The 14,219-nt window shown below is 41.9% G+C and overlaps 1 protein-coding gene across 1 annotated transcript in view; it reads right to left on the bottom strand.

Annotated features, from left to right (window-relative positions):
* DCHS2 (dachsous cadherin-related 2) overlaps positions 1-13,491 on the bottom strand; it is a 128,094-nt gene extending 114,603 nt beyond the window's left edge. Inside the window, exons 1-3 of the mRNA XM_053458446.1 lie at positions 12,968-13,491; positions 11,818-12,460; positions 10,894-11,496 (exon numbers count right to left, since the gene is read on the bottom strand). Of these exons, the coding sequence (XP_053314421.1) occupies positions 10,894-11,496; positions 11,818-12,460; positions 12,968-13,491 (1,770 nt within the window). The remainder of the gene's footprint in view (positions 1-10,893; positions 11,497-11,817; positions 12,461-12,967) is intronic.
* Between the last annotated feature and the right edge of the window lie 728 nt (positions 13,492-14,219).

Raw genomic sequence — 14,219 nt, 5'->3', positions numbered from 1 at the left:
TCTCCCACCCTGCCCTGCACCCAGTCTCCCACCCTGCCCTGCACCCAGTCTCACACCCTGCCCTGCACCCAGTCTCACACCCTGCCCTGCATCCCCTGCCCCCCACCGTGCCGTGCACCCCCACTCACACTCTGCCGTGTACACCCACCCACTCCATCACTCACTCACCCGAAACACCCACCCACCGACTCACTCACTCACTCACTCACTCACTCACTCACACTCTGCCGTGCACCCAGTCTCGCACATAGACAATAGACATAAAGAATACTTACCTCCGCTACGGACTCGTTCCTCTTCCAACTTCAAATTGAAAACTTTATTGAAATCTTGATAGTTGAAGCGCGTCACATCCGTGGTCACGTAGCTTGAAGAAGGCGGAGACTGTAGAGCTGTGTAGCAGAAGCGGGGAACGCTGGCGGAGGTAGGTTAAAGGAGCCGAGCGCTCCAACGACGAATCGATCACTCGATTAATCGATAACGGAAATCGTCGACAACGATTTCCGTTATCGATTATTATCGATTTTATCGATTCGTTGTTTCAGCTCTAGTGAGAAGGGGGGAGAGGGTAGATAGTGAGAAGGGGGGAGAGGGTAGAGGGTAGATAGTGAGAAGGGGGGAGAGGGTATATAGTGAGAAGGGGGAGAGGGTAGATAGTGAGAAGGGGGAGAGGGTAGATAGTGAGAAGGGGGTAGGGAGAGGGTAGATAGTGAGAAGGGGTAGGGAGAGGGTAGATAGTGAGAAGGAGTAGGGAGAGGGTAGATAGTGAGAAGAGGGGGTAGGGAGAGGGTAGATAGTGAAAAAGGGGGGTAGGGAGAGGGTAAATAGTGAGAAGGGGTAGGGAGAGTGTAGATAGTGAGAAGGGGGGAGAGGGGTAAATAGCCTGAGAAGGGGCAGATGGGTTGGGGGTGGGGGGGCCCTTAACAGATCCAGGGGGGGCCCTGAGGCTTCTAGTTACGCCCCTGGGCATGGTTAAACACTGCTTCCCAGACAGGAGAGAGAGGAAAGTGACCTGAAGACCTGGTTACCACAGTGATGGAAGCAGTGGTTACCTCAGAGACGTCACTTTAGGTCAAACCAAGAGAGTTCCCAGGCATAGCCATGACCCACCTAGTGTGACTGGCCACAGATGGTCTTATACAGAAAATCCAATTTTTAGAGCACAGGCAAACTTTTGAGCCCAACTGCAGTGAAAAGATATCTCCTTTAACAGGGATGCTTATAAAAGATAATACAGGCACCAGAGATGACAATATTTGTATCCTTCTTTAAAATGACTTAATCTCTCACTACGCTATAATAAGGCATTCAGGTCTTACTCCTGAATGTTGCTAATAAAACCTGGGTGTTCTTACCAAAACCATTTGATGATACATATACTGTATAAGAATCACCTCATTTTTGGGTCACTCTAAAAACCAATGAAAGATAACAGTTACATGCATTTTTCATAGTAGACCCCCTTTAGAAGACTTGGGAGTGGGGGTGAACTATATGGAGAAAGGCTAGACTTGACACATCTTTAAATATCTTGCCATAAACGTGAACAAAGCAGGTACACATTATATATGTTGCAATTAGGCCAGAGCAAACGAACCAGGGGGCATGTACATAATAAAAACAATATTAATGGTACAGAGGAAAACAATTAAACATATTTCCTTTAACATGATTAATTAGTTTAAAGATTACAAACACATTTGCATTTTGGTACTTAAAATGACTGCTATATGCTCAAATCCAGTAAATGAGACTGGAAAAGAAATGTTTTAGTGAGCACATTTTTTCATCTTTGTGAAAATAAACCTAATGTTATTATGTTTTACTGAACCCAAGCAATGGACCTACATGTGTGCTCCCATTCAAAAATTTCAACTTTCTAACAGTGTTTTTCATCAGACGAGGCTGCTGTGCTAGTTATAATTAGGATTCAGTCCCCAGCTAAATATTACCAGCAGTAAAAAAAGTAATATCATTTACAAACAAACACAAACAATACATAATGGGAACCCACCTTATGTGTAAGCCACTAGAAAGAGACGTTGTAACGTCATGTTCTTAAAGTCCACAAGTTTATTCATGACCATTAGAGGCCCCTATTTAGAGGTTAGTCTTTTTTGGATCCTTAGCCCTCGTTTATAAGAGCTCATAATGTTTACTGTAAGTGTATCAGTGTTCTACAGCAAGTGTGTATAAAAGACAGCAGTAACCGGGTTTAGAAATGTTCTTCTGCCTATGTCTTAATCTTCTACATAAATAATTATATTTTGATTATAAAGTCAACTGCATTTTGTCACATTAGTTAAACTTTTAGTTAATGTTCCCCTTTGTTATGTTACTGTCTCTTTTTGAATCTGAAATTTTTTAATCTTTTGAGGTAATATGACAAAATCAATTTTCTCACTAGGGTGAGCAGATAACTACTATAATAATAATGTATGTGTGTGTATATATATATATATATATATATATATATATATATATATATATATATATATATATATATATATATATATATATATATATTGTATTAAAATCAGTGCTGCCATTTATCCTTCATTTATATAAGCATTTCATCTAGTAACCTTAGATATATTTGTCGGTCCTGTAAGATCTTGGGTGTAACATGCACAGATATATTATCCATGCTTAATCCATGAAAGTTTAAAGAAAACTGCATCGAAGCCATGTTACTCTCTGCTTGTGTGAAATAGTCACCACTCCTCTAGGTCCTAAGAAAGGGGAAATGCAACCATGATATGCGAGTTTTCATAGATTATTTAATAGAATTACATAAAGAAAGCCTAGACACCTCATCCAGGAAATTATGTCTAACATAATTGTTTACTTTATTTCTAATGGTGCGTTGACTTTGGAATAACAATTCCCATCATACAACTACTCCTTGATCCCTTTGTAAGTTTTCTTAATGTATATTTTTATAGCAGGATATTATTTATACATCTACTACATGCACATACAAACAAAAATGTTGCGTGTGCCAAGATAATCAAACCATATGCCCCCTGCAGGCTGATCCTTTACACTACATCAAATAAATGGAAACTGTATAGATATTAGATAATGAACCCTTTTTCCTCCGTTATCCCCCTTGAGGATTTGCATCTGTTGAAGCACAAACAGAAATTACGAGTTCAGGGTTAAAAACTCTTTCATCTCTTAGCATTCACTGCATTCAAAAGAAAAATGGTAAGAATATATTACAAATTCTGACATCAAAGTAATTTTGGCCATCATGACAGAAGTATTTAAGAAATAGTCAGTAATAATTAGCTGGCTTGCATTACGTTACTTGTATTTTGTTTAGTTGAAAGCATTACTAATGGCTATAATTAGCTTCTTTCCAACAAAACATTTAATCATTACAACGAATAGCTTCAACACAAATAGGCTGAAAAAATAATACAATAAAGTTACTTTGGTTAGACTTTATTAAACTTTATTAAAATATGATGTATACAAACGACTAGAAATAAACCTATATTTCCTACCGGAGACATTCAATCCTTTTTTTAAAAAAAAAAAATCATTTGGATCATGAAGCAGGACTTAATCAACCAGCCTTGGGACTCAGGAAAACCATATCAATAACCTCAAATTATAGGAATATAGTAAAGTATCTTCCCAACACATATTTTACTTCTATTAACCATTTAAATACCAGAGAACTGTAATCTGAAATCTTTGACTCAGTTTACCACACTGCACACAAGTATTACACCTATGATTTTGTTTCAATCCAGACCCCCGATTGGATTTATTAAAGAAAAATACTGTACGTCTTGTATGTGTTTTGGTGCTATTGGGTGTCCTTGATTTCCACCACTGTCACCCCATGTCAACCCAAGTGCAATGAATCATTTCTTATCACACCATAAAGTAGCATGTATAATTCCATATATGTTTATCATTCTCAACATGCTAAAACATTTTACATAAATATTGTGTTTAATATAAATAAAAACCACAGTAAAACAAAAGTGGCTATAATTTTAAGCACACTAAACAGAGGTAAACACACCGTATCCTGCATTGTACGGTTCATAGAGAGAAATAAAAATAGAATTAGATGATAAATGAGAACTATTCTGTGCTAAGACTCAAAGCTAAACCCGTCCTTGGTCTTGTTTAGATGCAAGGTAAACATATTCCTATCTCATGCATCTTTAAATTAAATCACTGTAGTATCCAACAAAGGGTTCTACTAGCCACAATATTCTAGTAAAACTTTCTTACAAGTCTTTGTCCCACTAGTTTTAGACTATGGCTTCTAGTCCACGCATTTCTCCTCTTTTTTAATACACAATACTCTTGGTGAGGTTTGACAAATGCCTAACGACATTCATCTTCCTACTACTAATTCCTCTAAAAATACATCCTAGCACCCTATTTTCGCATCGCTGTGGTACCTGCCTACATTTAAGTCCTCTGAAATGATTACTACTAACTGCCTCTCCTCTGTTGTCTACCCTATTGCAGGCCCTTGTATCATCTGCAAAAAAATACATATCTTAGCAATGAGACCTGTTGTAATATAAAATAAAAATAATAAATTCCAGTACCAATCCCAGAAGCTCCCCACTAATAAGACATCACCTTCAAGATTTCCATGGTCCAGGCTGGTTCATTAGAAGAAGTGTTGACAACCCATTTATTACACATTTGACCACCTCATACCCCACCGCTTGCAAGGTGGCCACCTGAGAACTGCAACAGAGGTCTGTGATATTTATTTCACAACATTGTAGACCGGACAGAAGAGATCAGAGGATCAGAGATTCTACAGTACATTTAATAAGCGTGTTTAATATGTTGTGTCAAATAACTAATTTTATAATAACGTGTATATATATATATATATATATATTGTGACACAAGGTCTGGTAAAGTGGTAGATGGCAGGTATATTAGACCAGCCTTGGTCAATAGTAGTCTGCCTTAAAATATGTCCCAGGGAAAGATGTTTGACTACAAACTGCACTACTGGCAGTTTGCAAAACATGGTAAGGGTCCCTGGGGCGGAGCATCTGGAAGAGCAGGGTGGGCCAGCGCTCCAACAGCACTAATTGCTGTATTGAGCCAGTCCAGAGTGTGCATTCTGGACAGGAGCTCCACAGGTGTGGACTAAGTAGCAGCTCACCTGTGGTTGAATAATTAGCAGGCAGAGGGTAAAGGGGACTGAATCTGATTCAGAGAGGAACCCACTGTTATGCCAGCTAGGAGAGCTGATAAACTGAGGGGTGGTTTCTCTCTGCAAAACCATATTGATGGTAAATTGTGACCTGTTTTGTCCTAAGCAAAGACTGTTATTCTGCTTACAACCGCTGCTGTTTATTCCTTTAAAATAAACATTGAAGCTGAGCTGGATGTGTCCTGGACTTCATTTACCCTAGAAGACTGTGGTTACACCCAAGATCCTTGACAAAAATCCCAAGGAAAAGGGAGGCCTGTCACATATGGTGGAGAATGCGGGCATCCACGTAAGTCTGTGGGTAGAAGTCAGTTACAGCTCAACATGGAGGATATTATCAAGGCGTTGATCCAATCCACCACTGTGCAACAGGAGGCTAACAGGAGAGCTACAGAAAACAGTGCAGTTCTGCAGCAATTGGTACTGACTCAGGCAGAGAATGCTAAACTCCTGGCCAAAGCACAAATAGAAAGCACTGAATCCTTAGTGCAACAGATTGCAGTGGCACAACTTGAGGCATTTAAAGTAACCCGTGAAGAGCAGCAAAATGCTACCCGTGTGCTACAGCAGGAGATCCAAGCTATTTCTGAAAAGCTGGACTTGGACCCTGAGGCGAGATCCCCAGGACCAAAGATGATTCGGGCAAGCCACTACCTCCAAAAGATGACTGCATCAGATGATGTTGAAGCCTACCTTCTGGCATTTGAACGCACAGCAGAGAGAGAGAAGTGGCCGGCTACCGAGTGGGCAAGTGTACTGGCACCGTTCCTGAGCGGAGAGCCGCAGAAGGCGTACTATGACCTAGAGCCTGCAGAAGCAAGCGACTACCGAAAATTGAAAGCTGAGATCCTGGCACGTCTAGGGGTAACCTCTGCAGTACGTGCCCAAAGATTCCACTCATGGGCATTTTCCCAGGACAAAGCTGCAAGATCCCAAATGTTTGACCTCATGCATCTGGCCCGGAAATGGTTACAACCTGAAGTCAATTCACCTAGCCACATTGTGGAAATCCTAGTGATGGATCGATTTTTGCGTGGTTTACCAGCAGCCCTGCGTCGGTGGGTCAGCCAGAGTGATCCACATACAGCAGACCAGCTAATTGCCTTGGTGGAAAGATATGTGACAGGCCTCCCTTTTCCTTGGGATTTTTGTCAAGGATCTTGGGTGTAACCACAGTCTTCTAGGGTAAATGAAGTCCAGGACACATCCAGCTCAGCTTCAATGTTTATTTTAAAGGAATAAACAGCAGCGGTTGTAAGCAGAATAACAGTCTTTGCTTAGGACAAAACAGGTCACAATTTACCATCAATATGGTTTTGCAGAGAGAAACCACCCCTCAGTTTATCAGCTCTCCTAGCTGGCATAACAGTGGCTTCCTCTCTGAATCAGGTTCAGTTCCTTTTACCCTCTGCCTGCTAATTAATCAACCACAGGTGAGCTGCTACTTAGTCCACACCTGTGGAGCGCCTGTCCAGAATGCACATTCTGGACTGGCTCAATACAGCAATTAGGGCTGTTGGAGCGCTGGCCCACCCTGCTCTTCCAGATGCTCCGCCCCAGGGACCCTTACCATGTTTTGCAAACTGCCAGTAGTGCAGTTTGTAGTCAAACATCTTTCCCTGGGACATATTTTAAGGCAGACTACTATTAACCAAGGCTGGTCTAATATACCTGCCATCTACCACTTTACCAGACCTTGTGTCACAATATATATATATATATATATATATATATATATATATATATATAAGGCACATGCATATCAGAGGAGAAGCTGGAGTCCAGAGAGCAGCAGAAAACTGGGGTATAGGAAAGTTCACTATTTTAGCTCGTTTTACCAACCATTTTCCATTGCCAAGTATTAAAATCAGCAAGCATAAACAATGCTATACCTATACACGTGGGTTTTTTCAAGTGCTTGCAAATCACATATCGACCTCAACAGAAGTAAAAAGAAGCAAAAAAAAACCAATAAAGGATTCCTGAGAAGAACCACTATCAAAACCGCTAGAATGAGTGTTAGGTTTCCTAGTCTTTATTAATAAATTGACGAAATTGCTAACTCTGGCAGAAATAAGAAAAAGAAGGCAAAATAAGTGTTTTTTCTGCCTGCTTATATTTGAACAATTGCACTATTGTCCACAGCAAAGCGAAGTACAAAATAGAACACAATGAAATATGCAGGTTCTGCATTCAGCTTCAAAGAGTCTGGGTATCATAACAACAGGAAATAAAGAGGTGCACAAGTCTAATGAGTAGCTGATGCTCAATTTGTGTATATACCCACTATTGTATTCCTATTGCATTGGCATTTATGTCACACATTTATGTTTTATATATATATATATATATATATATAATGTATTGCAGTATGCAATGATACCTTTTTTATTGGACTAGCATGATATTTAAAAGACAAGCTTTCAAGAGTTTTCCCCTTTCTTCAGGTCTGAAGCAATACTAACCAGCACGACATACTAAGGTTAGCACTTAAAACAAGTGGATGTGAATGTGTATGTGTAAGTGCATGTGTGAGCAGAGATGTGTATGTGTGTGAGCATAGATGTGTATGTGTGTAAGCATAAATGTGTAAGTGATGTGAGACTGAGTGTGATTTCTGTATCTCTCAGCTGATGAGGAAGTACGTTATTAAGGGTCTTTCAGGGATGTCTCGTATGGCCTAATACTGTGGTAAATTTCTTATTTCTCCATCATGTAAAGGGGTAATACTGTTATAGGCAAGAGCTAGAAAGTTAATATATCATTCACAATATGTTACTTATTTAATAATATATAGGTTGAAATAGAAAATCTAACCCATATCTTGAAGTTTAAGTGAACAGGTTTTTTTTTCAGCCACTATAAACATATACTGTGTATGATTAATGTAAAGAATGAGCCTATTAGAAAGTATTTGTAGCTTAGTATGTTGTATACTTCTTTGACTTATATCAACATCAAAAAGTAGTGCTTTCAGTACCTTTAGATTAATGTTAACAACTCGCATGGTCCATGTATCATAACAATGTACAAAGGCAGTAGAGCATGTCCAACCACTCTAAGAGTGCAGCAAAATGTTCTTGTCAACAATTCGCTGTGTATGATTCAACATTTCTCATTATACAGAACTTGCCGTACAAGGTAACATAGCAATGAGTTAATGTCAATGAACACGTAGGGAAGCATTAAATTATGTGCTTGTCATCAGTTTGCATTTTCTGTGCTACAGCGCACTGCAGGTAATGTGATTAGACCTTGGGTGTTAGCAGGGCCGGCCGAAGACTTAACGCCGCCTGGGGCGAAGTTTAAAACGCCGCCCCCCCACGATGTCGGGGGGGGGCATTTTAAACTTCGCCGACGCCATAATCTACGACCCCCCCCCGGTACTTACCTTTAAACAGTCCTGCGGCGAGTCTCCCTGCTCTGCCACGGTGCCGGCTTGTAATGCTGAGCGCCGGAAATTGACGTCACTTCCGGCGCTCTGCATTACAAGCCGGCACCGGGACCGAACAGGGAGACTCGCCGCAGAGGAGAGAGAGGGGCGCCGAGCGGGTAAGCGAAAACCACTCGGTGCCCCTCTCTCTCTCCTCCGCTTCAAAAACAAAAAAAAAGCGCTTGGGCCGCCTGGGGCAATTGCCCCAGTCTGCCCCATTATAGGGCCGGCCCTGGGTGTTAGGTCCGGATGGGGGCAAAGTCCCTGGGCCACAAAACTGGGAGCGGAATGCTCTTTAAGGCAATCAGGACCCCTTATGCAGCTGTTCAATTGGTTGGTTACAAAATAAAATCTCTGACTATGCCATAGGATGCAGTAAAATGAGCTATAAGCTTTAAAGACATAGAGTGGAAGGATACCACATCTTTTCCCGGAAGTGAAAGCACAAATATCTCAAAAAGCTCATTTTTGGAAAGACTTCTTCGATATACAATTGAAATACAATTAAGGTTTTAGGGGAGGAGTGGTTATAACTGAGAATCATTTGTTTTACCAGAACACAAGGTTTACATTTCTAGTGATTCACATGACATATAAAAACAATTTTCAAGAACTATTCAAATCACTTTACAAAGTGTTCCAGAACAAAGGGACGTTAAAGTGCATAGAATATTTGAAAGGCTGTGTCGTAAACTGGGAAAGCATCTTTTGACATTTAAATATTTTTGGGCGCTGTAACTGTTACAGACTTTTGTGATTACACATCAGATGACTTCCAGTTGCTCAGTCTTTAACACTTAGCCATATGCCTCACTATTGAACAGAAGGTCAAAATGAAGGCACATAACATGAGTATTCTCATAGCAGAATCTGCCTTTCCCTTTTGACAATGACATTTCACGGCTTTTATGATTTGGAGCATTGAGCCAGGAAGAACAGAACAGATTAATGGCACTGGAACCTCTATGACCTTTATGTGAAAGATAAATTAAGAGTGCTACCTTAAAGTACCTGCAATTATTTCTCTGATGTCACCTGTTGCAGAAAACATTTGATACATCATAGGCATCATTTCAAATGTTCCAATGTAAATATAAGTAATTCTCTGTGTAATTGTTTCCATAGTTTAACTGACTGTAAGATAGACACAATTGTGTGTTTTCTTTAGCAACTATGTAGTCAAGAGTAAGTTGACTACATAGGGAAAGGAACTTCAGTTACAAGTTACCATCATCCATAGCCAGTCTGTTCGCTATCCACTGGACCTCTGGCTTTGCACGTCAACTTAACAGCTGTCTCACCTATTTCTGCAGGTAAAGATCCATCAATATAACTGGGACAAAATCATGTGAACATGCATAACATGCAATAAATATGAGATGGTTCCTATACATGAGGACACAAAACACATATTGTAGGCAATAATGTAACAATAACAATTGCACAACCTTCCTCTTTACATTAACACAAACCTTAAGTGAATGGAACTGAGTTGGGTTAAATGCTGTCACATTTATATAGTGAGGAACATCATTGTACTGTGGCTTCCCATTACAACCATATTATAGCTAAGACACTAACAAGGCATGGATTTGGATTAATAGAGTAATCAGCCTAAAAAGCTTAACCTTCATGCCAAATACACATAAATACAGAGTTATATGGATGATGAAATGTTTCTGCATAATTATTATGCATCTTTGAATTTCTGGGGCCTTAAGTGAAACACTGAATATGATGCCAATCTATATGACCATATGATTGTCCAGACATGTGCACTTGTATTTTACATCATGTGTAGTTAACAATGAAGCCCTGACAAATTTCTTTAAAAAAATAAAAAAGTGATGCTGGTGCAACACCTGTGTTCAGTTCATGACTCTGGGTCCAAACACGAGTTAAAAGAAAAAGCCCTATTTTTCAGTATTTATACTAGACCAGATCCTTTCTGGACTCCTCTATAGGCCTCCATTGAATGCATATTGGGCAATGTTAGCAAATCCTAGATCATTTTGGGACTTATATTATTGAGAATATTAAAACTAAAGTGTTCCTATGTGAATACAACATTGGTATGCTTAACGATGGCTCATTCAAATTGGTTACAATGCAAATACACAGTTAAAAAAGATTCTTGGTACATTGTGACTCACATATTAATTTTCCAGCAATATAGCTTCCCTCTGTGACTTCTAGCAACTATAGAAAATCAATAAAGGTAGAAAAGCATGGAATGCCTGTGACTTACCTGGAGAAAGCAATGTCCTAAAGATGTATGCTCCTGCAAGGTAACATTATAGAACTGCTGCAAAAATACAGGCTCATTGTCATTGACATCCTCCACCATGATTATAACTTGAGCACTTGAAGAAAGAGGAGGGCTACCATGGTCTGTTGCCACTACCAGCAAGTGCAGCACAGATTCTTCTTCATGATCCAAAGGTCCATTGGTACTAAGGACCCCAGTATGTGGGTCAAGTGAGAAGACTAGGGAATAGGGGCTGGATTTCAGAGTGTATGTAACACTGGAGTTTGGGCCTTCCTCATCCAAGTCCTGGGTACTCAGTTTAAGCACAGCTGTGCCAGGAGAGGCAGCTTCTGAAATGGAGGCCTGGTATCCCTCAGGCTGATTAAAGATGGGAGGATGATCATTTAAATCTGTGATCCTCAAAAGCAGTACTTTTTGGCTTTGTAAAGGAGGGGAACCTGAGTCTTTGGCAATTATCAGTAGCTCATAGAGATCTTTCATCTCACGATCCAATGGAGCCTCCACACATAGGAAAAAAAGCTGGGATCCAACAGGACGAAGAGAAAAAAAACCCTCACCACCCTCCAGAGTTACAGAGACATGCTGTTGTTCCCCTACTCGGCTGTGTACATGGTGATTTGCTTCCCTATGTCTACCAGATACATTATGATTGTGGCTCCCTCCATATCCCACAGAACTTTGCAGTTCCTTTTCATCTGTTTTAGAAACTGGCTCCATATGTGATCTGGGACCATTCACACCCACTGTATCTGCCATATCAACATATCCTTGACTTTCCCCGGTTCCTATATTTATAGTGTCCTCTTTATGTTTGTTTTTGATTATTGTTCCATCTTGCATGGTACCTCTGTTACCTTGCCATCTCTGTACACTCTCTTTCTCCATCACATTTCTCTCTATAACCTTTCCTGTACCCTCTTGCATTTCTAGTTCACTATTTTCCCTCTGTTGCTCTTCAGACTCCAAGTCAGGGTCTGACACAGAAATTCTGGCTAGATACTCACCAATGCGGGCACCTTCGGATACCTCTGGTCGCCCACTTTCTGTGAGTAGGGTGATCTGTATATAAGGATTGTTATCATTAACATCTAAAACCCTAACAGTGAGTAGAACGCTGGACATCTCAGGCTGGTTTCCCCCATCTCTGGCCTGGACCACCAACTGATGGAAATCCCTTTGTTCCCTGTCCAAGGTTCGACTTACCCTTACCACCCCACTGTCTTTATCCACTGTAAAGTATTCATCCCCAGAACGGAGACTGTAACTCACCTCCCCATTACTGTCAAGATCTGGATCAATGGCATGAACTGTGCATATAGATGTACCCACTGGTGTATTCTCCCACACCCATGCCTGATATTCTACCTGGTCAAAGGATGGAGGATTGTCATTAGCATCCATCACCATAATGTCAATCATAAGTTTTCCTGTTCTTGGGGGATGGCCTCCATCAAAAGCCTCCATCACTAGCTGATACCTATCTTGGTCCTCTCGGTCTAACCATTGTACCAAAACAAGATCTAGGGGATATAGAGCAGAATCACGTCTTACTCCTTCTGCCTGCACCTCTTCATGTGAACCCCGGCTGTGCCCCTGCCCCTCATTATCTCCAAATGTCCCATAGGTATGGTCCATTAAGTCTGTGCCAAACTCATGTTTCTGTCCATCTAGGACAAAATCCTGCCATTCAGCATCTGTCTCAGGGTATTGAACCTTAGCATTTCCAGTTACCACCTTCAATTTCTCAGTGTCATTTCCCCCAATAATCCCTCCATTTGCTCTTGTTTCCTCTGCCCCTTCACTAAAAGAAACAACCCCTGAACTTGATCCTGTTTTACCCAGCTCCAACCCTTGGGCTTCAGTCCCAGTTGCAATCCCATCTTCGCCCCCCCATTCCTCCAGACTGCCTTTCCCACCAATATCCCCCAAATGTACCCTGTCTTCCCACGTTTCTTCCGCACTTTCATGACTTCTGTGTACCTCTTCTCTACTTTCCCCAAAGGCTCCCCAGTCTCTCCTATCCTCGCCAAAGCCCCCAGTCCGCTCAGCAGACCCATGCTTGTTCTCCCCATACCTGATGACAAACGCTGTCCCCCTGTTGCCCCTGAACAGCGAGTAGCCCCTGAGTCCGTGGTCTCCGGTGTCCGGATCCCAGGCGGCAGGCAGTCTGAACGAGGTGCCCGGGGGCGTGAGCTCGGAGACTTGCAGCTGCAGGGAGCGCACTGGGAAGGTGGGCGAGTGATCATTCACGTCCCTCACTCGGATCTCCACCTGGACCACCTCCCCTTGCAGGGTGGCAGCCACGAAACTGTAGTGCTCCCTCCTCTCCCTGTCCAGGGCTCGTAGTGTCCTCACAATGCCGGTCTCTGAGTCCACCTGGAAGTCTCTCAGCACCGGGGACTCTCCGTCCTCTTCTGATAAGAAAAAGCCTTCTCCAGGGCTCCCCTCTGGCAGGCCGGCTCGGATATCACCTACTAGGGTACCTGGAGGTAGCCCCTCATCCACCGCCAGGCTGAGGTTGTACACCTGAGCCCTGCAGCAACAACCAGCGCACAGCAACAGCAGGAGAAGCTGCATGGGGCGCAGGGGCACCAGTGGGCGACAGCACCCGCTCACTCTCACCCATCTCCTCCTGCACCCGGGGGCACGCACCCTGCTGGCACCCATCTCCCCTTACTTCAGCTCACCATGCACATGTATAGAGTCCTGCTCGACAGCGCTAATCAAGACGTGTCTTCTGTTTTTGGATGAAAGAGAGAAGCAGAAACAAGGCTCTTCAGACGCTGCTCAGGTCCTCAAGTGTCTGCAATTCAGATTTATTTCAAAGGTTTTTTTTTGTGAAGGTCCAGATGACCTGGCGGACTCTTGTAGTTTAGTGCTGATCCCCCCTCCAAAAAAAAATCTCCTCTGCTGTAGAAAAAGCTGTATCCTGTCTTTCTCTCTTATTATACTAAATGCAGACAAACAAGGGGGGAAAGCCCTCTAACAATTCCATTCACATCTGGATTTCTTCTGCTTGTTGTCTGTCGCTTCCCAGCGAATAGATCAGGTGCGTGCTCTGTTTTATTATTATAATAGCATATAGATTTTTTTTTTCCTCCCCTCTCCTTTTTCTCTTTATTGTGAAAATGAAGGGGAATATAATCCTCTGGAGGGATGAGAAAAAAAGGGAAAAGAAGAATAAGTAGAGTTTAAAAAAAAAGTTGATGTGAATAAGAAGTGTGTGGCAGCCCAGTCCCTGCAGTGCTGCCTCCTCTCTCTACAGACAATCTGTGCCTCTCTCTTCCCTGCCTGTCTAGAGCTGA

This window comes from Spea bombifrons, chromosome 1 (assembly GCF_027358695.1).
Source record: "Spea bombifrons isolate aSpeBom1 chromosome 1, aSpeBom1.2.pri, whole genome shotgun sequence".
NCBI lineage: Eukaryota > Metazoa > Chordata > Amphibia > Anura > Pelobatidae > Spea > Spea bombifrons.
The sequence above is the reverse complement of the archived record's forward strand: the minus strand, read 5'-3'. Positions and strand labels throughout refer to the sequence as shown.